The 27,611-nt window shown below is 42.9% G+C and overlaps 1 protein-coding gene across 1 annotated transcript; it reads right to left on the minus strand.

The window, feature by feature from the left end:
- Positions 1–27,203, minus strand: fhip2b (FHF complex subunit HOOK interacting protein 2B). The gene is made up of 18 exons (XM_067413191.1): positions 27,008–27,203; positions 25,989–26,067; positions 25,264–25,430; positions 25,082–25,186; positions 24,277–24,396; positions 23,972–24,160; positions 22,767–22,963; positions 22,543–22,660; positions 20,392–20,468; positions 20,094–20,286; positions 19,838–20,007; positions 19,617–19,757; positions 18,848–18,938; positions 18,379–18,519; positions 14,090–14,230; positions 13,833–13,933; positions 1,823–1,941; positions 1–1,044 (listed from the first exon to the last, which is right to left on the minus strand). The coding sequence occupies exons 1-17, from the start codon at positions 27,056–27,058 to the stop codon at positions 1,839–1,841; spliced, it is 2,184 nt and encodes a 727-aa protein (XP_067269292.1). The 5' UTR covers positions 27,059–27,203; the 3' UTR covers positions 1–1,044; positions 1,823–1,838.
- Positions 27,204–27,611: the final 408 nt, after the last annotated feature.

Below are 27,611 nucleotides of genomic sequence, written 5' to 3' on the forward strand. Positions count from 1 at the left end.
TTCTGGACATGGACAGTATAGTGTGCATAGACTGCATATGCTCTGGGACTAAAATATAAAATATCTTAAACTGTGTTCCGTAGATGAACAGACGTCTTACGGGTGTGGATCAACATAAGGGTGAGTCATTAATGACATAAATTTCATTTTTGGGTGAACTAACCCTTTAATGACATAAATTTCATTTTTGGGTGAACTAACCCTTTAAACAAGCCTAGTTAATATTTCAGGAGGAAAACAATTAAGAGGGGATGTGCAATATCTTAAAATCCATAGTTTAAGAATTCTGATCTGAGATCAGGTTTTGATTTGCATATTTGAATGAAAAATAATTGACAGAGGAAGCTGACCGTGAACCAGGTCTCTACACTTCTATTAAACAATAGGCTTGCTGTGGAAGTTAGTTTTGCCAGTGTTACATTTGTCTTTTTGTCCATACACTGATTACATTACTTGCCCACCGCTTGCCCACAATCACTGTTGTCTTGATTTTTTTTTATAGAAATAAAAACCATGTAGTTCAATTATAAACGGAAAGTATCTGCATTGCTCCATACAACACAAGCTACAGAATCTCAGCACAATGCAACAGGGGTAAGATTTCACTTATAACGTGACGAGAGTAAGGAGAGATGACAAAATGACAAGACATCCAACCAGAAATAATCAAATTCAAAGTGAAGTGAAGTGAAGTGAATGACTGGACCTAAAACTGTATAATACAGTGTATATAGTAAAAACTTAAATATTGTGCAAGAAACAATGTTTTTTTCTATTGCTTCCACTTAAAGTGAATTGTCATCATCGTTCAGCAAGATGTGCATCTGTGTTTGTGAAATCCAGTAGCACCAGTCTGAATTTTTTTATTCTTTTTTTTTCCTTGGGTAAAAGCTAAACTATCATCAGACAGGTTGCTGCCCCTGAAAACAATCATCAAAGTGACTTAACTCCAATTTAACTCTGTTCTGTGCAAATCCTTTTTCTGCCAATGATGAAGCCATCCAACAGATCCTGTTGGGTCCTGATTCTTTGCATTGTCTTTGGTTTAAAGGGTTACTTCAGCGATTAGCATATGGCTTTGTATCAGTAGAAACCCTGGAGAATATTCAAATTATTGTGCTTTCCCCCCTCATATCTCCCTGAGACAAGAGATTTATGCATTTTATTTCTGGAAAAATTCCTCTTATGATGCAAAATGACGATTTTTGCATCATAGGAGGAATGTTTGCCCAGAGGCTAAAGACTACAGCCAGCAGAGGGAGCCATTTCCGCATGTTTTGAATCTGCGCATGGGGGATGGGCGATTACACTCAGCTGGCAGGGAGAGCTCAGCTTGCAGACAGGATCATTTAAACGGAGCTATGGTGAGCAATGTAAGTCTTTTAACTTCTCAAATTCATTTCTATGAAAGTTAAGCTTGCAAAGGCATGAACTGAAACGCGTGCCAGACTGAACTCGCGTTGTGAATGTATGCCGCGAATGTAGTCGCAATTACCTCAGCTCTCATCACTCCTGCAGTTAGTGCTCAGTGCTGTGACACTCGCGCGGTGACTCACTCATTATATTGAACAGACACGTTCAGTTTTTAATTGTAGTGTCTTCTCTAACTCTGTCACAGTAATGAAGTTGGTGGTGTTGGGAATGGCCTCACAGGGCAGCGAAGCATTCTGGGAATTGTAGTCTTTCATCCCCATGGGACAAAAATACATTTTCTGTCTTTTCTCAGTCTAGAAGACACCAAATTCAAAAATACTTTCACATTTCTACTGCATTGATGACCCGGTTTAAATACAGATTCATCTTCCCAGCGCTGAAGTACCCCTTTAAGTATCATGGATTCATTGCTCTTCTATGGGTAGTTTGACAAACGCTATGGCAGCCAGTTCCTTGCAGAACTCCTCCAGAACTATCACACCTCTCAACAGCGTCATGTGATCCACCCTGATAGAGAGAACAGACCGATGCATAAAGATATTTTATAATAATAAAAAAGCCAGACATTAAAACATTATAAATGCTTTTTAAAGGGACAGTTGTATTTCTTTAGTCTTTAGTCCTTTTTCTTTTGATTTAAGGCTGAAATACACTATACAACTTTTGTCTAGATGTCTACTAGGGATGCAACAATACAGTTAGTCCACGGTTCAATACACATACCTCGGTTTTTAACCACGGTTTTTGGTTCGGTTCGTTTTTTTTTGCTATTCTATTCTTAGGCGATAGGAACAGAAAGAGGTTAGGAAGAAAATGTTTTTATTGTAATACTCTTTCTTTATTTTACTTAAAAGACTTGAAAAACCTTACTTAAACTTAACTTTTTTTTAAAAATGTGTACAGATTCCAGGTGTATTGTATAATATAAAATAAATATAAAGATTTACAGTGGCAGCTAAGAGATGTACAGTAGCATTTAAGTATGAAATTGAATTAATAAATGTAGGCTAAGATTAAAACTACAGTCTTCAATATGCAATATACAGGTCCTTCTCAAAAAATGAGCATATTGTGATAAAGTTCATTATTTTCCATAATGTAATGATAACAATTAAACTTTCATATATTTTAGATTCATTGCACACCAAGTGAAATATTTCAGGTCTTTTATTGTTTTAATACTGATGATTTTGGCATACAGCTCATGAAATCTCAAAAATTAGCATATTTCATCCGACCAATAAAAGAAAAGTGTTTTTAATACAAAAAAGTCAACCTTCAAATAATTATGTTCAGTTATGCACTCAATACTTGGTCGGGAATCCTTTTGCAGAAATTAGGCTTTCTTGTAGCTCAACCAGTAGAATGTGGCGCTAGCAACGCAAAGGTCATGGGTTCGATTCCCAGGGAAAGCAAGAACTGACAATAATGTAAAATGTGTACCTTGAATGCAATGTAAGTCGCTTTGGATAAAAAGCGTCTGCCAAATGCATAAATGTAAATGTAAATGACTGCTTCAGTGCGGCGTGGCATGGAGGCAATCAGCCTGTGGCACTGCTGAGGTGTTATGGAGGCCCAGGATACTTCGATAGCGGCCTTAAGCCGCTCAACTTTCTCTCTCAACTTTCTCTTCACAATATCCCACAGATTCTCTATGGGGTTCAGGTCAGGAGAGTTGGCAGGCCAATTGAGCACAGTAATACCATGGTCAGTAAACCATTTACCAGTGGTTTTGGCACTGTGAGCAGGTGCCAGGTTGTGCTGAAAAACCAAATCTTCATCTCCATAAAGCTTTTCAGCAGATGGAAGCATGAAGTACTCCAAAATCTCCTGATAGCTAGCTGCATTGACCCTGCCCTTGATAAAACACAGTGGACCAACACCAGCAACTGACATGGCACGCCAGACCATCACTGACTGTGGGTACTTGACACTGGACTTCAGGCATTTTGGCATTTCCTTCTCCCCAGTCTTCCTCCAGACTCTGGCACCTTGATTTCCGAATGACTTGCAAAATTTGCTTTCATCCGAAAAAAGTCCAGTGCTGCTTCTCTGTAGCCCAAAGTGGCTTGACCTGGTGAATGCAGCACCTGTAGCCCATTTCCTGCACACGCCTGTGCACGGTGGCTCTGGATGTTTCTACTCCAGACTCAGTCCACTGCTTCCGCAGGTCCCCCAAGGTCTGGAATCGGTCCTTCTCCACAATCTTCCTTAGGGTCCGGTCCCCTCTTCTCGTTGTGCAGTGTTTTTTGCCACACTTTTTCCTTCCCACAGACTTCCCACTGAGGTGCCTTGATACAGCACTCTGGGAACAGCCTATTCATTCAGAAATTCTTTCTGTGTCTTACCCTTTCGCTTAAGGGTGTCAATGATGGCCTTCTGGACAGGGTCGAGTCGGCAGTCTTACCCATGATCAGTGATGGGAATAACGGCGTTATAGATAAACGGCGTTACTAACGGCATTATTATTTTCAGTAACAAGTAATCAAACAAATTACTGTTTCCGCCGTTGCAACCGCGTTACCGTTACTTAGAAAAAAAATGCGGCGTTACTATAATTGAGCTCACTGAAGCGGTTTTCATCTTAACAGGCGTGCGCTCTGTCAGCGGACCTGCAGCTATGTGTGTGTGTGTGACACACACAGTCACGTATGCGACCAGCGATCAGGAGTCAGAGTGATGGCATGTCCAATGACTTCAAAGGTAGCTTTCGCAAACTGGAAGTATAAGCACTACATTTTCCCGCGTTGAGGTGAAAGGTAAGAATGTTGTAACGTGCAACCTATGCCCAGAAGAGTCTCTCCTCGTCGGTGAACGCAAAAGATAACGTGAGCTCTGCTACCAAATGATTAGACAGACCCACGACATTAAAGATACCAAAACTAGGTTTCCCTTTCAGTCGGTCACGTTCGACGTACGTCAGAACTGAACCGACGAATGGGATCTTACTTTAGAGACCAATCCTACTTCGAGCATCTAACAACGAGCCAATGAAATTTGGCATGCGATCACGCATTCCACGATCCGCCCCGCAGCGCGGGTATAAAACAGGAAGTGGAATGATAGATCAGCGCTTTCTACTTCGGAGCCGAACAGTGCTATTTGCTGTTTCTACGAAGAGCTTCCTGACTACGAGTCTACAAAGTGTTTGAGAGTTTGCCAGTGCGGGTGATACGGCGCGTCAGTGAGAGACCGTCTACATAAGTGATTGAGTGTTCAAAGAGCTGTTGGTTCGCTGAGCGTTTCCTTACACACATTACAGTTGGTTCGCTGGGCGCTACACACACATACATATCACTGAGAGCTCACACAGGCTTGCAGATCGAACTGTGTGGAGCCGCGGTCATCTCCCTGAGTGCTTCAGCACGCTAAAAGAGCAACTTCCATTCACAAAAGAGCAACACGGTTTGACCCTGCGTCTTTTTCAAGATGTCATTCAAGCCGTGTGTTTCTGGGTGCGGTCGATTTCTGTCTCCGCTTGACGGACACGTTCGTTGTCTCTCGTGTCTGGGCGCACAGCACGCTGAGGCTGCGTTCGTGGATGAGACATGTTCCCATTGCGGGAATATGTCCATTGCAGTGTTGCGGTCCCGTCTCCAGTACCTCAGAAGAGGTGGAACGCCATCGTCCATCCCCCGATCTAGTGGTCCTCCAGCTGCAAAGCAGAGGGCTACTACTTTGGCTGATGACCTTGGTGGGGACCTGAGGGTGTTGGTCAGGGTAAACCCGACGGGTCTCACGGCTCCTCGGGCCCCTCCCCCCTCCACTGTACCGGTGGAGCTTCCGGAAGGGCGCGCTGACCTCCCACGTGGAGCGCCAGTCGTCTCTTTTGGGGCTCCGGCGGAGGACCAGATGTCGGTTGCTGCATCGGGGGATGAGCTAATGGGTTCCGAGGATGAAGACTCGGCTGCGTTGCCCCCTTCGGGTGTGACAGCGTTGCCCGAGTCTGACCCGGAACTTACGGCTATGCTTGCCCGGAAGTGCATCAGGAGCTCACGAAGTCGTGGGTGGCGCCGTATAGCGCTCGCCAGCGATCGACTGACTCCTCCATCCTCACCACTCTCGATGGTGGTGCAGCTAAGGGCTACGAGGGGATCCCTCCAGTCGAGCGGTCAGTTGCGATGCATCTGTGTCCTAAGACCGCTGCGGACTGGAGGCACGCCCCGCGTCTCCCCTCCCGGGCGTGTAAGTTCTCGTCCGGCTTGACGGGCAAGGCTTACTCAGCCTGCGGAGAAGCTGCATCAGCTTTGCACGCCATGGCGCTCCTGCAGGTCCACCAGGCCAAAGCGCTCATGGAACTGCACGAGGGTGGTTCCGACCAGGCAGTTATGCAGGAACTGCGGGCCGCGACGGACCTCGCCCTCCGGGCGACGAAAGTCACGGCACGCTCCCTGGGTCGGGCGATGTCCACTTTGGTGGTCCAGGAACGCCACCTGTGGCTGAGCCTGACAGACATGCGTGACTCGGACAAGGTTCGGTTTTTAAACGCCCCTGTCTGTCAGGCCGGCCTCTTCGGCGACGCCATCGAGGACTTTGCCCAGCAGTTCTCGGTGGCCAAGAAGCAGACGGAGGCCATCAAGAATATCCTGCCCCGGCGGCCCGCTGCTGCCTCCACCCAGCCGCCCGGGGCAGCCCCCCAGTCTGCTCGTCGCCGAGGGCGTCCCCCGGCGTCCGCCTCCGCCTCCGCCCCTGCCAAGCCCAAGCAGCAGCCTCCACCCGCGAAGCAGGGTGCCGGACGCAAGGGGGCCGCCCAACCCGTCCAAGGGCCCGCGAAACCTGCCGGCAAGCGTAAGGGGAAGCGGCCCTGAGACCGGCAGCCCAGGGAGAAGAGGAGCTGCTCTGAGGGAGATGATGTCCGCATCCCCCCCCCCCCCGGAGGAGGACCGGGGGGGCACCACTGGTCACTACATCTCTGCCGCTGGCTCTCCGGAGTCCAGCGGTACCCACATTTTCACGAAAAGAGCAATTTCCTCTCTCTCTGGGCCCCAAGAGGGTCAGGTTGGCAGTGTGCGACGCCCACGGGCCTTGTCACTCCTTTCCTACCCTCCCGTCGCCAGGGGGCAGCTGTGTGGGCCTCGAGGACGCCCCCGGGCCTTCTCACCCACACACTGCCTCTCTCGTGAGCACTCAGTCAACACTCCGGGCCGCCCACGGGCCTTCCGGGTCGGGGCTGAGTGCTTCACTTCCCTGCCTCCGGGCAGTGGGCAGCAGAGTGGGCTCCGAGGACGCCTCCGGGCCTTCTCACCCACTCTCTGTCCAAACCAGGAGTGCTCAGGCAACACTTCGGGCCGCCTCCGGGCCTCCCGAGTCGGGCCAGAGTACTCCGCTTCGCTGCCCCACCCCGGGCACGTCTGTGGTGCCGTTGGTCCCGCTTGTACGGTCTCTGGGGGCCTGGCTAGGTCTCCCCAGGCCGTCTCGCTGGCTCATCCGTACCATCAGACTCGGCTACGCGATTCAGTTCGCGCGCCGGCCGCCCAAGTACAAGGGCATCCTCTTCACCTCCGTGCGAAGCAGCGATGCTCAGGTCTTGAGGTCAGAGATCGAGGTCCTACTGGCGAAGGACGCGATCGAGCCGGTTCCTCCAGCCGATATGAAGACGGGGTTCTACAGCCCCTACTTCATTGTGCCCAAGAAAGGGGGTGGGTTACGACCAATCCTGGACCTGCGAGTTCTGAATCGGGGCCCTGCACAAGCTCCCGTTCAGGATGTTGACGCAGAAACGCATTTTCCAATGCATCCGTCCCCAGGATTGGTTCGCAGCGATCGACCTGAAGGACGCGTACTTCCATGTGTCTATTCTCCCTCGACACAGACCGTTCCTACGCTTTGCGTTCGAGGGGAAAGCATATCAGTACAAGGTCCTGCCCTTCGGGCTGTCCCTGTCGCCCCGCGTCTTTACGAAGATCGCGGAGGCAGCCATTGTTCCGCTCAGAGAACGCGGCGTTCGGATTCTCAACTACCTCGACGATTGGCTGATCCTAGCCCAGTCGAAGGACCGGTTGTGCGAACACAGGGACCTGGTGCTCAGTCACCTCAGCCAGTTGGGCCTTCGGGTCAACCGAGAAAAGAGCAAACTCTGTCCTACACAGAGGATCTCTTATCTCGGTATGGAGCTGGACTCGGTCAACCGGACTGCGCGCCTCACAGAGGAGCGAGTCCAGTCGGTGTTGAACTGCTTGAATATGTTCAAGAGCAGGACAGCGGTCCCACTGAAATTCTTTCAGAGGCTCCTGGGGCATATGGCATCTGCAGCCGCGGTCACGCTGCTCGGATTGCTTCATATGAGACCGCTTCAACGCTGGCTCAATGGCCGAGTCCCGAGGTGGGCGTGGCAGAGCGGTCAGTACCGGGTCCCAGTGACTCCTTACTGCCGCCAAACCTTCAGCCCGTGGTCCAACACTTCGTTTCTCCAGGCCGGGGTGCCCCTAGAACAAGTGTCCAGGCATGCTGTGCTATTCACGGATGCCTCCACCACAGGCTGGGGGGCCACGTACAACGGGCATGCAGTTGCTGGTCTGTGGACGGGGCCGCAATTGCATTGGCATATCAATTGCCTCGAGTTACTGGCAATACATCTGGCACTCCGCCGCCTCAAGGGGCCGCTGCGTGGCAAGCATGTACTGGTCCGTACGGACAGCACCACGGCCGTTGCGTACATCAACCGTCAGGGTGGTCTACACTCCCGTCGTCTGCTCCAACTCGCCCGCCACCTCCTCCTGTGGAGTCAGAAGCAGCTGAGGTCGCTTCGGGCCATTCATGTCCCTGGTGTGCTGAACCAGACAGCCGACGAGCTCTCTCGTCAGCCGACACCTCCGGGAGAGTGGCGACTCCACCCCCAGGCGGTCCAGCTGATATGGGACCAGTTCGGAGCCGCACAGGTCGACCTGTTTGCCTCTCCGGACTCGACCCATTGCCAGTGGTACTATTCCCTGACCGGGGGTACCCTCGGCACAAATGCACTGGTGCACAGCTGGCCCCGGGACCTACGCAAGTATGCGTTTCCCCCAGTGAGCCTTCTTGCACAGACTCTGTGCAAGGTCAGGGAGGACGAGGAGCAGGTCTTGTTAGTTGCGCCGTATTGGCCCAACCGGACCTGGTTCCCAGAACTCACACTCCTCGCGACAGCCCCTCCTTGGCCGATTCCCCTGAGGAAGGACCTTCTTTCTCAGGGACGGGGCACACTATGGCACCTGCGTCCAGACCTCTGGAATCTTCATGTCTGGTCCCTGGACGGGACGCGGAGGTTCTATATGGACTACCACGAGCTGTCGTAGACACCATCGCTTCAGCTAGAGCCCCCTCTACGAGGCGCCTCTATGCTCTGAAGTGGAACCTGTTCGTTGAGTGGTGTGCTTCCCGCCGGGAAGACCCCCGAAGGTGTTCGATCAGTGTCGTGCTTTCCTTCCTGCAAGATGGGTTGGAGAGAAGGCTGTCTCCCTCCACCCTCAAGGTATATGCTGCAGCAATAGCAGCGTACCATGATGTAGTAGAAGGTAAGTCCGTGGGGAAGCACGACCTAATCGTCAGGTTCCTCAGAGGTGCGAGGAGACTAAATCCTCCTCGTCCATCCTCGATACCCTCTTGGGACTTAGCTCTAGTGCTCAGAGCACTTCAGAGCCCTCCCTTCGAGCCTTTGGCGTCTTGTGAGCTTAAAATCTTGTCAATGAAGACAGTGCTCCTGACGGCATTGGCCTCGATCAAGAGGGTAGGGGATCTGCATGCACTTTCGGTCAACGAATCGTGCCTAGAGTTTGGGCCAGGTAACTCTCACGTTGTCCTGAGACCCCGGCCCGGATATGTGCCCAAGGTTCCTACCACTCCCTTCCGGGATCAGGTGGTGAACCTGCAAGCGCTGCCTTCGGAGGAGGCAGACCCAGCCCTGGCTTTGCTGTGTCCGGTCCGCGCCCTTCGCGCTTACGTTGACCGGACCCAAAGCCTTCGGACCTCAGAGCAACTCTTCGTCTGTTACGGAGACCAGCAGAAGGGAAAGGCTGTCTCCAAGCAGAGGTTAGCCCACTGGATAGTGGATGCTATAGTCTTGGCCTACCAGTCCCAAGACGTGCCTTGCCCGTTCGGTGTAAGAGCACACTCCACTCGGAGCGTTGCTTCTTCCTGGGCGCTGGCTCAAGGCGCCTCGCTGACAGACATATGTAGAGCTGCGGGCTGGGCGACACCTAACACGTTTGCTAGATTCTATAGCTTACGTGTAGAGCCGGTATCTTCCCGCATCCACGCCCCCAGTGGCCAGGAGCGTTAAGTGCCCGTTCTAAGTGTCGGCTTGCGAAACGCCACTCCCGCCCTCTGGGCCGAATACGTGCGTCTATTGTCTCCAGTTGTGTTCCCCAGGAAACCGGCTAACCCTGTCGAGCTCCTCCGTCACCCCTCCGGTGTCAGACGTTGCGGACCGTCTGACGCCAGGCCTGCACCCGTATGCTTGTGAAACGTGGCTGTAGGCTGGGTTCCATATGTAGCGGTTCCCTCACGGCAACCCCATATGTGTATTCGTCCACGGTACCAGCTACCCTTCGGGCTAGCCCCGTGTCTTCTCTGGGCGTGTTCTTTCCCCCCTTCAATCAGGCTGGAACCACCCCAGAGACTGCCATATGTTGCACTACCCTGCCAGGTTAGTCCTTATGTGTATTCTGCCACCTCTCCTTCCCTGAAGGACGTGGCCCCGCAGCGTACCCTCTCTCTCAAGAACGAGGTAGGCATGCTTTCCCAGCGTTATCCAATAGTCATTCTGAGTGGGTCTTGCAGAAACAGCAGTGACTGTACTCCCTGCTTGGAGCCCTGACTTCCGTACCATACTAGACGGTGCAGTGCGCTCAAGCAGGACGCTGGAAGGGCCAGCATCCTGGCGTTTTCCATAGGGATCCCATTCGTCGGTTCAGTTCTGACGTACGTCGAACGTGACCGACTGAAAGGGAACGTCTCGGTTACGTATGTAACCCTCGTTTCCTGAAGGAGGGAACGGAGACGTACGTCCCGTCGCCAGATGCTGTGCTTCCGCTGGGAGTCCGGTCACCTTCGGCTCCTCAGCAGGAAAAGCGCTGATCTATCATTCCACTTCCTGTTTTATACCCGCGCTGCGGGGCGGAGCGTGGAATGCGTGATCGCATGCCAAATTTCATTGGCTCGTTGTTAGATGCTCGAAGTAGGATTGGTCTCTAAAGTAAGATCCCATTCGTCGGTTCAGTTCTGACGTACGTCTCCGTTCCCTCCTTCAGGGAACGAGGGTTACATACGTAACCGAGACGTTTTCTCGCGAGAAAGTGGATAAGCCCGCCATACAGGCGGGCTTGAGAGACTTGAGAGCACTTCACTTCTTGTTAAAGTACCCATGGCATGGGTTGTTTTATTGTTTTATAATGTGTTTTGGGGTGTACTTATATTGTTATGGGGCGTGGTTTAGTCAGGCGTGGTTATATTGGGCGTGGTTTAGTCAGGCGCTAGCTTGAGCAGCTGTAATCACGTGTTTGACAGGCGCACTCAGAGAATGTAAAATGCGAATTAAATGTTTAACTGCCAAGGCTTTAAAACGTAGCTAAATACCGCCTAACTTTAGTGCATATGGTTGAATATTTGCTCATATCAGAGCGTAGACTCACAGGCACACTCAAAAAGAGGCGAAATGAGATAAATATTTCAACTGAAGAGACATAGAAATAATTAATTAAATGCAAAACCGTGAAGAAAAAAAACGCAATACACAAGCGCGTATTGAACCATGAATGCCGTACCGAGCGGTTCAATATTACATTGAGAATTGTGGCATCCCTAATGTCTACCCCAATACAGTCTTTAAGAGTGAACGCTAGTTAATGAAAGTAAGTCTGCAGATTTGAGTTGGCATAGAAAATCATGTTGTGTATGACAAGCACAAACTCAAATGTTTTGCTTGAGACTCTAAATTCCAACCATTTGTAGATATCAAACACGTTTTATATTCTAAGCTGATTTTTGAACACATATCGTTTTAATTTGTCTTGCGTTGACGAGACTATTTCTATGCGACTTGAAAGTCTAGTGTGTGATTCTCAGTCGTGTAATGTATAATGCCCAGTTTTTCTCATGTACCATTTACAAAGTCTGTAAGTATATGATCTGTTCAGATTTGAAAAGTCATGTAGGTACTTGCAGAGAATTCCAGCATCAGTTTACATATATTGAGTAAAGCAGCCTACAGTATATAGACGGTTTCATCGAACGCACGCGCGTTGCTACGGTTACGCGCCTGGCCCGAAGTTAACTTCCGGTCTGTGTCTGTTTATCGGTCTGGCTAGTGGATAGTATGGCGCACTACTCAGTAGAAATACATTTTGACATACTATTCTTGGTTAACATGATATAAATATTAAAAATCAAGCAGAGAGCACATGACACAAGTTTCCCAACATTAATCTTATATTATGAAACAAAGAAACATGTTATGCCAACGCATTGCATAATTGAAAGGCGAGTGCGCATTTATATAGGCTACTGTGAACCCACCGGTAAAATGATGTTCGTTCAAATCCAGCTCAGACATGACATAAATCTGTAGCTTACTATACTTGTTGTAGCCATTAAACAATGTCTTTTTTCCCTTCATATTTATGTTTAAATATTATAATATTATTTTTAGATTTCATCTGATTATGATAGGCTATAAGTGCAAAGATGCAAGTGGGTCAGAAATGATTTTGGTGGTTATATTTAGTTCAATATTAAGTTTTGTTTTGTAAAAAGCCTTTCTTTCGTTTTGTACAAATTGTCTCTTAATTTTAATAAAGGGTTCTTCGGTTAATTGCATGTATTTAATAAATAAGAAATAAATAAGTAGACTAGGTCGCGGAAGCCATCGCTTTCATTGCTCATGAACTGCGCTTCTCAAATAAACTGAAACTCAGCAGGCTTGCCTCACAGACATGAGGAATAGCCTAATATGTGTAGAAACGAAAAGATTTAAATAAGCACATGGTGTAGTGTTCAGAACTCACACGGTAAACAACCAGCTGGATGATCACGGCGATGGGCATGAGCGGGATGTTAAAGTTTAAGGGATTTTTTTTTTTTACCTTCTACTGAATATGATCGGGTGCAAGCACATTTTAAACAGGTAGCACTTATTCACACACGTAATTTTGTGAATAAGTAATTTTGTCGTTTTCTCTAATGATTTCAAAAACATCTTGTAGTGCTTACCTGCTTACAGTTATCAGTATACTGTTATATTCTATTATATGATTTTGTCATTTCACACATTACCAACTAAATGAGACATACTGAGTTTATAATTAAATTTATTAATTGCGTTTAATTATTGCATCTAAACACAATAGTGTTGTGCCAAGATTTTTCACGTGAATAAAGGCAAATAGATTTGCACACTTTGCTTATAATCCCTGGTCTGGTCTGTTAAACTTGTTAGAAGTTCTCGTTTCTAATATGCCCTCGTAGCCTATTTTTTCTCTCATCAAAACCGAATACCATCAGTGGTTGTACATCAAGAGCAGGAACAGTTTTTGTGCATTTTGTTTCGCGATCTGACCGGAACAAACAGAAAGTCTCTGCAACGGCGTTAAGCGTTCGATTAAAGCGCTCGTCTGTGTGAAGACTGCATGAGCCGCGAGACAAATCTGCTCCACTAATAACAGCGGCAACGAGCGATTGCCTCTTATTTAACAAACGAATGAAATGATACTCTTCTAGTTAACCAGAGATGTTTTGTTTGTATTAGTTAGGTTAATCCGTGAAGCAAGATGTTTTAAAAAAGTGGTGGGGACATGTCCCACCTGTCCCACCCGCAAATTACGCCTATGAGTTAAAAAAAATTGGTTGATTGACGCCAATAGGACGTTCATGGTTTTTTTCCGTCTATTTGAAAGTTCGGCTAATAAACATGTTGCATATACGGCCTGATTATGTCATTTTTTTAAAGTTACATAAACTGCTTTCAGGAGTTTTTGACCGGCATATCATCAAAATGTCCGGAAAACGAAAACTCTTTTTTCTAGCGGAAACTCTGGGATCAACGTGATGGTGAGTAATGAATGACAGGATTTTCAGTTTTGGGTGACCTACCCTTTAAGTGGGGCGTTTTCCCACTCTATATTAAAGACATAAATGGGAGATTATTTATAATAAACATGCTGAAACAAAAAAATATCTATACATTAAGATAATGGTCCACAATTAAAATTAAAGATGCTAACGCATAAGAAAGATAACGCATCCTCTGGTGTTATTGATGTCTACCGGAAGTTAAGTTTGGGCCACAAAAGCGCGCATGCGCAGTAGCGTTTGTTTATGTTGTTGCCGTTGAAACCGTCTATAGGTTTGGAGGGGCAAGAGGGTGAGTAAATGATAACACAAGTTAATTTACATTTGAACTGCCATTTTAACACATGCAGTCTTACATAGTCTCCTCCTCCAGTCCCATCAGCTGTCTCCTGATCATCATCAGTCTGTCTGTCACATTGTGGATGTGTTGGATCCTCTGCATCAACTCCCCTATTACCTACAGGAAAACACAATGCTCATGTTGTGCAGATAAAAAAGGCAGACAGGCACGATGTTTTGAAAATCTGTAGCTGATACAACAGGCTGCAAGCTGTCAATCAAAACAACATAAGCATCTTTCTTACATATTGGCAGCTTTTTACATGGTTCTCACCCTGACTAGAGTGGAGAAGAGAGATCGTGCACCAGGGCTCAGGCTGATGTATGGGTCCAGCAGGTACTCATGCAGGTGAGGGTGAGGAAACACAGCTAATCTGGAGAGAACTGATGTCACCTGAAGATTTAGCTCATATGGCTGAAAGAGGGAAACATGAAGAAACATTCATTCTTATTTAAGATACAAAAGTTGTTCAGTCAAGAGCACTGAGTGATTTTCTCTTTCTCTTTTGTTATTTGATTACTATTAATGACACAGAAAGCAGAAGGTATGGTAGGCTGCTGTCACTTGAAGACCTAATACACTGACACACGACACAAACTGTTTACATTCACTTAAGCCATAAACACAGTTGGTTATGTGAATATCCTACACAATGGACATTTTGACATAATTATTTGTATATTTGACCATTTAAGTGCAATAAGAAGCTAAAGAGAACTGAATTCAGGATCGCCTGCATACTGACCACGAAGAAGTCTTCTGAAATAGTGAAAACAATTTGTCCATGTCTGGATAAGTGTACATGGTCCACCTCAGTTTTGTGACAATGGGGGAGAATTTAACAATGATGAGGTTAGAGACATGGCAGAAAACCACAGCAGCATACAGCCCATTAAGCAATGGACTTACAGAGCGACACAACCAAACACTTTCAGAGATCCTAATGAAGGTGAAGACAAGTAACGGCTGTGAGTGGGACATTGCATTGGACAAAGAACACCATGCGAAAGAAAAAAAAGTGCCACAAAAAGTGAGTGGGTGGCAAAACACATCTCTGATTTACATGCATCAAGAAAGGCTTTCACAGACGCAGAATACTCAGAAAGAATAAGGAGAGCACTGTGTAAACAACGGCGTCGAACAGATGAGAAATATACAATGGGTGGCTAAGTGTATTACAAGAAAGTTGATTGTCAAGAGTGGAGGAACCTGCATTAGGGTACACTACCACGGACTAAGTAAATTACTAAAAAAGTACTAAAAGTAAATACAGACTGCGGAGATCAACATGTCAATAAGGATGATGCTGAAAGGATAAAAGGATGATGCTAAGTTTAGACACAAACAATGAGCAAATACAGAAGATGACAGGAGCTGCTGTCAACAACACAGAGGGAACAGAAACTGTAACCGAGATGCAGCAGAGTTTGATGCAAATTGAGCACACAAGAGCATCCACTATAGGCAAGAATGTAGCAGCAGCACAACACACAAGTGACGACAGGGACATAATAGGGACATTATACAGAGCAGGGAACTGATGTCTGTCTAAAAACAGGACAAGTTCTAAAATATAGAAACAATGGGACTTTGCGCACAGCAAAAGTGCTAGGACGTGCAGGCAAAGCTACTGGTAAATACAAAAACTGGTACAATCGTCTGGTCATTGGGACCACTATTGTTGCAGGCAGTAAAGATTCAGTTGACATATTGTGTTTAGAGTCTTCAAATAGAACCTGCTGTTACTGATGTTAATACCACAAATGTATTGGTAACAAAATATCTATTCTCTGACCTAGCCATCAAAGAAGAGATTAAGCATTGGGGAGATAACAGTGTGTTTAAGGAAGTTCAGGATGAGGGACAAAAATGCATCTCCACCAAATGAGTGTGTACTCTCAAGGAAACACACACAACTGGACTAGTACAGAAAACACGATTAGTGGCCAGAGGTTTTGAGGAGTTAGATGTGTTAGAGCTACAAAAAGATTCACCCACATGTGCTTCAGAGTCTTTTCGACTGCTTGTGGCAGTTATTTATCAAAGACAGTGGACACTTCATTTCATGGATATACAATCTGCATTTCTGCAGGAAACAGACCTGTCACATGACATCTACATCAGACCTCCCCCTGAGGCTATCTGTGAAGGAACATTATGGAAGCTCAAAAAGAGTGTATATGGTCTGGCAGATGCTTCATTGTACTGGTACAACAGAGTGAAAGAAAAAGTGCTGAAAGCAGGAGAAAAAAATGTCCCAAGGTTTATTGAGCTGTTTCTTTAAACATAAAAAATGCAACTGTGCAGACAATCTATGAAGCTAACAGGACAGTGTTGCAAACTTAAATCCAAGAAGGTAAATCCAAACTTCCAACAATTGGGCAGAGACATTGCTCTTAAGATGATTGTGTTCAGCGATGCCTCATTTGGAAATCTTTCAGATAGAGGCACCCAAGGAGGGCATCTGATTCTTTTAATGGAAGAAAATCTTGGCTACTGTGCTTAGCACACTTGCTGGTGAAACATTGGCAATGTCTGATGGAATTGACAATACTATTTTTCTGTCCACGCTGTTCTCAGAACTAACAACTGGTGATGCTGATCATACTCCACCAATAATTTGTCACAGACAATCATTTCCTTGCTGATGCACTTAATTCCACAAAGTCAGTTTCTGCCTGGAGATGAGTAGTATCAAATAACTTTTCCAAACACAGAGTTGAGTCTGTGAGTCTGTCTGTGTTTCACTGTGGTACAACACAAAAGAACAACTTGTGGACTGCCATACCAAAAAGGGACATCAGCTTGTCAGTTACTGAGCGAAGGACTATGGAAACAGTATTAAAGCAGAAAAAAAAAAAATTGTCAAATTTTGAGTTGTACTCAAGAGCTTGTTGAAATGTACTAGGTCCTATTTTTGTTCAAAGATGTTTTTGTTCAATATGTTCTGTTAGTATGTTTATTTGAAGGAGATACTTATGTGCTAAATATTGTTTAAGATTACACATGGCTGTTTACTGAAAGGAAAAAAGGGACTCTTATTATGAAGTCTTTAGAATTGCGGGGGTTGTTATTTCTCTCTCTCTCTCTCTCTCTCTCTCTCTCTCTCTCTCTCTCTCTCTCTCTCTCTCAAAGCACAAACAAGAAATAAATGGATGATCAGATTAACTTCTGAACTGTGTCTTTTTACTAACAGTTTAGTTTACAACAGGGCACGGTTCACCTGAAAATTTGCTAATGTGAAAGCTGTCATGTGGACCCGAGTGCGCATCAGGGTACCGAACCTAAGACTACCTGAAGCAGGTGGTTGGACTCGAACTGTGGTGCGATTGATGTGAATGTGAAAGCAACATGAACCCGGGTGTGCACTTCAAGAAGAAAAGTAACCTGCACAAAGCGTTCAGGAAGAAAAGTTCAGGAAGAAAAGTAACCTGCACGTGTTTTAGCAGATGACGTGAAGGATGAAAATGTTGATGATTCTCCTAAAATATGAGCAAGAGTGAGTCTGCAGTGTAATCGCGCATAGAGAGTGCAATCAAGGTGTCAGATTAAATGGCAATTCTTCACGGTCTCATCTAAAAATTCTGTTTGCGAGCAGGAGAAAGCCACCTTCATGTAACGCACATACAGTAAACCCAGTTGTCGTTTACTCTGCTGTTTACTCTGCTGTCTGTTGTAAAATAGCACCAAATTAACACAATATATTGACCGTATTCTGTTCTGCACCAGAATCAGCAGAATAGAATCAAGTTGAGTGTGAGGGGTGTAACCCTGGCATCCAGGCCAAATTTGCCCATTGGCCTCTATCCATCATAGCCTCCTAATAATCTCCATATACTGATTTACTTCATCACTCTGTCTCCTCTACACCAATAAGCCTTGTTTGTGGTGAGCGTTCTGGCGCAATCTGGCTGCCGTCGCATCATCCTTGTGGATGCTGTACATTGGTGGTGGTTAAGGAGATTGCCTTGCTATATGTAAAGCAATTTGAGTACCTAGAAAAGCGCTATATAAATGTAAAAAGTTATTATTATTATTATAAATCACACTCGGACCGTAGCAAATATGGCCAGTGTGAAAGCCCCCTGATAGAGGAGTATTTATGTGTGTCTGCTTTGGGTGTGTGTCAGTCTCTGTCAGTCTCTATAAAATCTCTACAGATTTTATCACTTTATATAATTTTCATGATATATATCATCATACCAGCTAGTCTGGGCTATGGGGCAGGGTAGCAAAGATGCTAAAAATCCAAGCTCCACTAAATTTCACAAAAACATAAGCAAAGAAAGATGAATGTTTTGGGATTATCCAATAGAAAATCTGTGGGGGGACAAGTGCCGAGCTGATAGACAGAACAGACTATCCAAACAGCTGTAATAAAATCAATTACCAAGAAACCAGGTTGCATATATAGTTAGTTATTAGGATTTTTTTCCCCCTAACATGTGTCACTATGGTTTTCAGTGGCATTGCATAAGGTTATTTTTACATTAAACATGCAAAAGTTCTAAAATGATTTGTCTTTGTTTAATTTTTTATATCACAAAAGAATACTACCCTACCTGTTCTAGTATGCGTGCAATCCTGTCAAACAGGATTTGTAGGAAGTGACCTTCATAGAATTCTGTAGCTGGGTTGTTTTCAGTGGTTTTGGCTGAATCTGGCCAGTTCCAGTCACATGATAGAGCAGTACATTCTTTTAACTAGAGAGCAAGAGAAGAGAGAGAGAGAGAGTAGAGAGAGAGAGAGAGAGAGAGAGAGAGAGAGAGAGAGAGAGAGAGAGAGAGAGAGAGAGAGAGAGAGAGAGAGAGAGAGAGAGAGAGGGTGGACAGTTTCAGTTTTAGTGTCAGAATATCTATATAAAAATAAAAATAAACCTTACAAAAGCAAACCCTGTGACTGTTTTTGCTCACAGTTGATAGTTACTGTACATTCAACTTGACTAAACCAAGTTCCAGTGACACACATAACCTGACTATGTAACAAAATATTTGGTTTAACTTTTATTTTGTTTTCAGTGTGCCAACTCACCAGTCTGTGTGCATCATGAACGTATGTGTCATATCCTGCTCCCTGAACAAGATGAGATGTTTTTGCCTCTTGGGGCACTAAACACAAGAAGCTAATAAAATTAAAAACAAATTAGAAACATTCAAACAATTAATCACATGTACAGACATCCAATATATCAACCAGTATAATTAATTGCATGATATTTGATCACTCTGAGCAGCTGCATCCAAGCCTTACATCACCAAGTGCAATGTAAAGCATATTTAATTTCCTAAATAAATGTCTTCATCACAGTGAGCAACTTATAATAGGAATATTTATGGCTTTAATGCAATATTAAATAAAGTGATATAAATAAACATGAGAGTGCCGAATAGCAAACATATTCGCACTTGACTTGATATCGCTATGATCAGATGCTTTTTATAATGCTGTTTTCTCAATGCTGTTAATTTTGTTGTATTTATTTTGTTATTGAAAGGAAAATGCACAGCAAATATTTACATATTAATCTAAACTGAGCTTTCAGCAGCGTAAGCAGCATTGGGATGTTCACTAACAGCTGCAACAGCATTTCTAACTTTTTTCCCCCTAAGCAAGGAACAAAAAAAAAGGACTTTGCTGTGAGTATTTCGAACTTCCTTTCACTTTCTTCTTTATTCTTAATGTTGATATTTACTGTGAATGTATTTATAAGGTTCTGGTTTGATCGAGCGGTTCTGAGCGGATTGAGCAAGTCTCCGTTTTTATATTACAAAGCAAAAAGTTAATTGACTTCTAATAATACCTGTTGACGCTGTCAGCGACTTGTGTGTGCACACTGGGATTACGTCTTTCTCTGCCACTGGGCAGAGACAGAAGAGGCTCCTGGCCACTGAACCCACTGTCTTCATACATGTCTGTGAAAAATGGATCCTCTTCCAGCTCCCTGATGGAGAAAAAGAGTGAGCTATAAATGATGAGCCACTATGAGAATTAAGAAAATCTGTGTTCAGTCTCACTGCTCACTCAGACTCTTCTAGAAGATCACTCTCGACTGCGTGTCTCTCGTCCACGGCCCCTGATCCAGACAGCCTATAGGTGCGATTCTCAATATTACGCAGAACCAGATTTGTCAAGATGCTCCTGCTGGGCTTCTGTAAAAGCTCCTCGAAGAGACGTAGCGTTGTAATACTGATCTAACAAAGGGCAAAAGACATGTTGTAACACTCAGTTAAGTGATGCTCTTAAGAGTGAAGATGTAAGAATCCTTTAATCTAGTTACCTCGTCTGAGATGTGGTTGCAGTGTTCAATAAGGCGGTAACGTAGAATATGTGTATGTGTGTCCTGCCGCTTTTCACAATGTGTGTCATTGCCCAACAGAAACTGAACCAGTTCTTCCAGGAGTGCAGGGGAACATATGTGACTTACAGAACAGGACAGCAGAGCGGTGTGTACCAGGATCCCAACCTCTGACCTGTACAACCAGAGTTTAAAAAAATTAGCACCACTCATCCTGCAAACTCACAGTTCTAATGAGACCAGACGGCAAACTTGAGGAGGTTTTGTGTTTTCTACTCACATCTGAAGCAGATGAGGCTGGATGACTCCTTTAAGCCACTGAAGGTGAATTGCTCTGGCCATTTCTACACCAAGTACCTACAGAAAAAAAACATATATACAATTATGTGCTTAATGTTTGTAATCAATACCATTTCTATAACATACAAAATATATGCTTTTATAAAAATTATAGAAATGTAAAATATATATTTAACTATAAAAAAAAATCTAAACAAAACTTCACAAGTTCTTTAGCCAGAGTAACCTGGAATTTGGACCAGACTTTAGCTAAGAGTTAAAAATCTGGAAATTTGAAATAATCAACAAAGATTTTAAATTTGAATATATTTTCAACCACATATACATGTATATGTCACTTCTAGTGCTTCGTTACAGCTATTTCACAGTTGTTTCAAGCTGATGAATTTTGGAAAATTGGGAAGAATTTTTTACGGTCAGAAAAAAAACAGTAGCTATGCTTCCATCCAAATTTGAGAATTTACCTTTAACATTTGTGGCTAAAGTTCCTTGCAATAAATCGTAATTGATTTTTTATTTCGGCTTTCAACATTTATGAAAACAAGTTAATTGAGATTTTTTTTTCATAGTGTACACACTCATGTGGTCAAAAGCATTCAAACAGCCACAAAATACTACCTACTGCATAAACCTAACCTAAAGCGTAAACATTATGGGAAGTGCGCTAGCCAGATGGGATTTAAAAATGTTTTGGCTGAATTTGGTTTAAAGACAAAAGCGGACCAAGATTAATGTTCTCTCATCCTTCCTGATTTCTAACACGCACTCCCTGTTTCGGAGTGGTCATGGGGCTGTCCGAGAACAAACGAAAGCTGATGCTCTCTGTATGTTTTTCCGTCCTCTCCGGGCGCATTTATATGTAAATTGCACAAGCTTATTTTGTTCATTATATCAAAATAAAGCCCATACCTGTCCATAGACCCTCCCCTTGAAGAAATCAGGACAGAAGTGGTTGAAAGTTGACAAAAGATACTTGTGATCCAATCAACCAATCTTAATTCCAGGTGTTAACAGGGCCTTACTCTAAGTTCGCATGCATTTGCATCCTTTTGTGCAAATACAAATTGAAATGTTAGGTTTATGTTGTGTATCTAGGATATCTGATTAATCTCGTATAAGATGCATCATATAGAACGGGCTTCAGTTTATTGGTCTTCATTCATTCTTCAGCTTCACCTCATGCCTATTAATTTTAGCTGTTTCTTTTTTGAAAAAATTGATGCATTATTAATAATGTTATTTATATAGCTAGTCATATTTTGATGTAATATTTTCTTATCACCATGATGGACAGACTCCGCCTCCGAGTACTCATTCTTGAGACCTATCATTACTCGAAATTAAAAATGTACAAAAATGCCCATCCCTAATCTTTTTTGCATATAATCGATGCCTTGCGCCTTAGACAGCACAGACAAAACAAAATAAACATGATAATTTTATCTTGTGTGTGTGTGTGTGTGTGTGTGTGTGTGGGGGGGGGGGGGGGGGGGGGGGGGGGGGGGTCCGATTCAACATGTAGAATTGGCGTCGGGCTTTATGTTTATGGTTTGTATACCTGCAGTCTTATTTCCGGTTTCCCTTTTTGAATGATGAATATAGACGAATATATCTGTGCAAACAGACAGTTATCTCCTACACACGCAGGCACAGAAAACGCGTACTAGTTAACAGTGTGAACTGTGTGTTCAGGTGCTGGTTTTCCCCGACGCAGGCAACGCGAGGCGACAACACAGTTGGCTTTCATCAGTGCTAGTTCTTTTGCTTCGGTTTGGTCTGTCCCTAACTAAAGGCATGTCAAAATATCCAAAACAACATTTCAGATGCTGTGCAAAAAAAAAAAAAAACACGGTTAGTCCGTTTATGCCATGTCATTGCGCAGTCACATTCATTTTTTGATGTGCATCAAGGGATTTATTCAGTAAATGTGTTTCCGTCATAATTTATCCATGTTTTTAAAAGTATCTGTCTTATCTGAGCGCATATAGTTTTATTTTATTTATTTTACGCACAACTTGGCATAAAAATAGGTGGATGAAAACATAGCTAATGATTTAATGCAGGGCATATTTCAAAATAATTCAGTGGAACAGATTAAATATACACAATTTTATAATGATATTTTTCAAACCCTTGGTGCTTCTTTGATGAGCTCATTGCAGTAGTCCAAAAAGCAGAAGAACCTATGGACGCTTTCATTGCTAGGAAACGACTGGCTCTCCACTGTACTGTCTTGTGTGAACTGAGTTCTGCAAAACCAACAACAGAACTCCAATGATTGTTTAGAATAAGGAGATAAGACACATGTCTACAAATATAGTGTTAAAAATGCAGCACGCCATAACAGACACACACCTCCACTGTACACTGGAGTAGTTGTGAATGTCTGCAGGGTCAAGTGATGAGGGTATGAGGCAGTAAAGTTCAGTCAGTCTCTGAGCGAGAAGGTAACACAATGGAGTTCTCTCAGCCAGCAGATGTCCAGTGTCTTCCTGTGGTAAACTGACCAGCAGCAGCAAACTCTCCATGGATCTGAGCACAACATTACTTTTCTAAGAGAGGGAAAGGGAGTCATTTATTTAGTTATTATTATATTAAATAGTTATTTTAGACACCCTTTTAAACTGAAATATTGCAATCAGTTTTTTGTTGGTCAATGCCGCAGTTGTATTCAATTGCCTTAAAATAGCAACGTGCCAACAATACGCCTGAACACACCTCGTTTTTAGACCAGCACGCACATGGGTGAACAAATGGGCACAAGTGCATTTGCTATTTAAACAACGTGGTGCTGGATGTGAATATAAAAATGAAACCAGCCAAAACACTTGTGTTGTGTATGGCGTAACATTGTGCTGGGTGGATGATAGGGCCCTCTGAATGTACAGTTGACTTACCAACTGTTTACGCTAAAAGAGGGTTTGCGTTGAGGCAAGTTGTTAGTAAATCTGACCCGGGCCATTCACATCAAGGGCCAGATTTACTAACAACTTGCCTCAACGCAAACCCTCTTTTAGCGTTAAAAAACCACTGTCAGAATGATTAAAGACCCTAACAAAATTAGCTCTGAAAAGGCATGGGCACAGTTATTTTTGTGACTGACATTATTGCATATGCATTTGTAGGAGTTTCCCTTTCAGACGCGAAATGTATGGTTGCAGAGTATTTAAATGAATCACAAATGGTGATTTACTAAGGCTTTTTTGGAATTGCACTTTCATGCTAATTTGCACTCGCCCCAAGTCTGAGTCAATAAATGGCACACAAGTTTGCCAATTAGATTTTACACAAAAACTATTTACACCAAGTTGCGCATTTGCCATAGTTTATACTTATAATGAATTGGCTTTAAACAATAATTAAATAATATTAATTTAAAAAATGTATTTAAAAAATGAATACATGTGTTTTTAGGTCAACGTTAACCTCCGTTTAATTAAATATGTTTAATGCAATCATTACCAAATTATTTTTACGACTGTGATATAATTTTATTCCATTAACCTAGTTTTTTTGTCCTAGCTTTTCAATCAGTCTTATATTTTTTCATGATGAATCACCTCACTTTTCCCCAAGTGAATGAGTAGAGGGATAATGCCTGTGGCTTCCTGAGGTGAGCTGGAGGAGGCAGAACTGGTAGAGGGAGGCGGTGGAGAGGGAGCGCTCTCAGGACTGGAGGTTTCAATGCAGCCCTTCTCCACGGCATCGTCAGAGGTAGAACTGGACCTCTTCTGAGACTCTTTGGTAATCTTTGAGATAGAAATGTGGCTGTGTTTGTTATCATTTTTAAGATTCACAATCTAAATCAGATTAAATCTGAGCGACAGTCAACACAAAAGTGTCAGAGGACATAATAAAGAAGTACCTCAAGGACATAGTTGAGGACATAAGGGTCTTTTTTGACTCGAGTGCAAACAGCAAAGAGAAACTGAGACTCCTCTTTTTCTGTCTGTGAATCAGGGAGTCCACAAAGATGGATCAGTTTCTATAACAGACAGAGACAAGAGGGAATAAATTAGACATTATTTTCCACATCAGAGTGTAATATTGAAATATTGTATGCTTAAAAATAAACATCATGGTGCTTAAATGTGTAAACTGCAAATAAACTACAAATATTTTTTAAATAAATAAATAAAAAAGATTATTCAGTCTTTATTTACTTCCACTACTGTTCAAAGGTTTGGAGTCAGTCGTTTAAAATGACTGTCAGACATTCATAATATTATGACAGATTTCTATTTCAAATAAATGCTGTTCCTTTCTATTCATAAAATAATTCTGAAAAAATGTATCGCAGTTTCCACTAAAATATCAATCAGCACATTTGTTTTCAATATTGATAATAATAAGAAATATTATTGGTCACCCAATCAGCATATTAGAATGATCATTTTCAATAATAATATTATCAATGATAACAATAATAGTAATAATAATAATACTTTCACAACAGTTGTTTTCTTTATGCAGCCTTGGTGAGCATAAGAAACATCTTTTGCAGGCATAAAACAATAAAACTGGAACAGTCAGTATTTTTATTTATTTATCTCATGGTCCCAAAACCACGTCTTTTCTTTTTCTTCTTCTTTTTTTCAAAGGACAAAGTTTAACAAAACTTAACACAGTTATTTTCCATACAATAACAGTTCCTACTGACCATGTCTTACCTGTACAGGCCGATGGACATTGATTAAATGCAGAACAGGTTTCTGGATATGGCTCAGGACTTTAGAGAAAAACACCATCACTTGTTGACTCATGCCAGGAGGATACTGTACAAGGAAACAATATTTCAGTCTTTTTACAGCTTTAAATATTTTTAATCTGTCTTGAGTCTGTGTCCTCATACCTGTGCTTTTCCCAGTGTGCAAAGTGTCTCTAGTATTTTGTGCTGGAGCAGGTACTCCATGCAGGGACCTGTTTCCTCTCCTTGTTGTTTTTCCTCATAAACCAGTATGTCCAGCATCTGTTTGAGCCTCCATGGGATGTCTGTCTGCTTCACTGGACGAGACTCGTCTTTGTACAAACATGCAGTTGAAAAATTTATTTAACCACTTTACCTAATGCAAGCCCGTAGGCAGGGGGGTTCGGGGGAGTATTTTCTCGGGGGAGCATGCCCCAGAACCCCCCAAACTACCAAGGGGGTGTCCCTGTGTGTGTGCACGCATTAGGTCTATAGGCAAAATAAGTTAGTAATCCTACAAATGTACATTTTGTGACTTCTTCAAAAAGTCATGTTTCACAACATGAAACAAACACGTTTGCGTATAGTTCTGTCACGAGAATTTGTGATTCGAACTTGGTAGGGAACTTGGACTGAAAAAGGTGGTAAGCTACATGATTTTGATTAGTAATTTGACAACTTTGTAGTAAATATGATGTGAGAGAGGTCCACTTTTTGGAAAAAAAGAACCCCCCCTTTCACTAGCCTGGCTACGGGCCCTGTAATGTATTTCTTTTTTTATCCCAACGATGTAAGATTGAAGCTTGACATAATTTACTGTTTAACACAGTATCAAATACATTGGTAAGGCAGACCTACTGCTTAACATGAATGTACACTTATAGTTTTACCTGAAGTTTCAATGTAATAATTGGTTATTGCTTTCCAGTGATCCACAAATGAGTCCTGCAGGTTTATCGAAGGCTCCCTCTGTAAGAATCAGAACAGGATCAACAGTATTTTACTGCAATTACACTTTCATTACTGTCATTAATTGTACATGGTCATTTAACTCTTTTAACTCTCATTTAATTAAAGTTCCTTCCTGTAAATGTATAATCTTTAAAACATAATAAAGTATTGAGTAAATAAGCAGATGACAAGGTCAAATTCATTATTTAATTTCACATACACATTCATGTTTTTCATGTTTCTAAAAAAAGTATTTTATTCTGACCAAGGATAAAGATGCTTTGATAAAATAAAATAAAAAAGTTGTTCTATTTATTTAAAATAGATTTATGTAACTTTAAAAATGTCTTTACAGTCACTTTTGAACAATTTAAAAAATCTGCCAAACGTTGTTATAAGAAAATGCCACTTAGTTTGATATTTTGTTATAATGCCAATGCATTTTAAGTGTGGCTTACGTCTTCAGATATGCTATGTATGTATATGCATGTATGCTGTCAGCCCTTTTTTTGTTTTTCATTTGCTTGCTGTCAGAAGCTTGTCCAGACTCGTGCGTGCATATCTGTCCACGTAAACATATTTTAGACAAACCCAAAAGTGTATGGCGAACAAAGAAAAACTCGCATATATCCCATAAATACATCATCCATGGACTTCATAAACAATAAAATACAGCAAATCAACGCAATGTTGTTATTACTGTACTATGAAATGTACTCAACTTCTGTAGCACACAAGCTAAACTGAAGACAACGTAATATATCTTCATATAAAACACTGAAAGGCGTGACAACACGTTGACAGTCTACCAAATAGATTATTTCATTTACATACAGCAGTTAATAACCTATATAGCACTTTTATAAAGTGCAACAGTATCGTGCAACAAGTGTCTCGAGATTTGTTTTTTCTATAGCTCGCCTAATGCTAACCGGCTAGTTTGAAGATGTTTACTTACTGTTTCCAAAGCCTGCTGTAGAAAAGCCGTCACTTTATTAAACATGTCCATGGCTGGATCCCAGCAGAGCTTATAAAAGTTTATATTACGTTTTGGACATTTTTATATCGTTATATACTCCTAATGTAGCTTGTAAACATTGTTTATGTGGCTGTTTAGCTTGAGGTTACTATTTCCCTGCAGTAAGTTAGCGAACACTGACCCCCACTGTCATGACTCTGTCATAAAAAATACTTGAGAAAGTATACTGTGACAGTCTGTGGCAGTTAATATAAAAATATCAGTTTTCATTCCGACTTTATGTTTTGGATTGTATATTTATCTTCATGCTAGATTAAAAAGTCCACTTCAGAAAATGTTATTACATTTAATAAACAACACTGATTCCACAAGGGTTTAATGCACTTGTAGGCAAATATATATATATATATATATATATATATATATATATATATATATATATATATATATATATATATATATATATATATATTAAACTGTTCTTGCAGATATTAAATTAAATTATTACTTAAAGAAATTCACTTAAAAGTAGGGGTTAACAATATGTCAGTATTGCAACATAAAAATTGACACATGTCAATTT

Source organism: Pseudorasbora parva, chromosome 13, assembly GCF_024679245.1.
Source record: "Pseudorasbora parva isolate DD20220531a chromosome 13, ASM2467924v1, whole genome shotgun sequence".
Lineage (NCBI taxonomy): Eukaryota > Metazoa > Chordata > Actinopteri > Cypriniformes > Gobionidae > Pseudorasbora > Pseudorasbora parva.

Bases quoted from the DNA above. Each gene is read 5' to 3' on its own strand.
- fhip2b (XM_067413191.1), bottom strand. From the start codon at position 27,058: ATGGACATGTTTAATAAAGTGACGGCTTTTCTACAGCAGGCTTTGGAA. The intron at 20,469-22,542 runs GTTTGAAAAATA...TTTTTTCTGTAG, and splicing joins TCATCAAAGAAGCACCAAGG to GTACTTGGTGTAGAAATGGC. The intron at 1,942-13,832 runs GTAAGACTGCAT...TCTCTCTATCAG, and splicing joins GGACTGGAGGAGGAGACTAT to GGTGGATCACATGACGCTGT.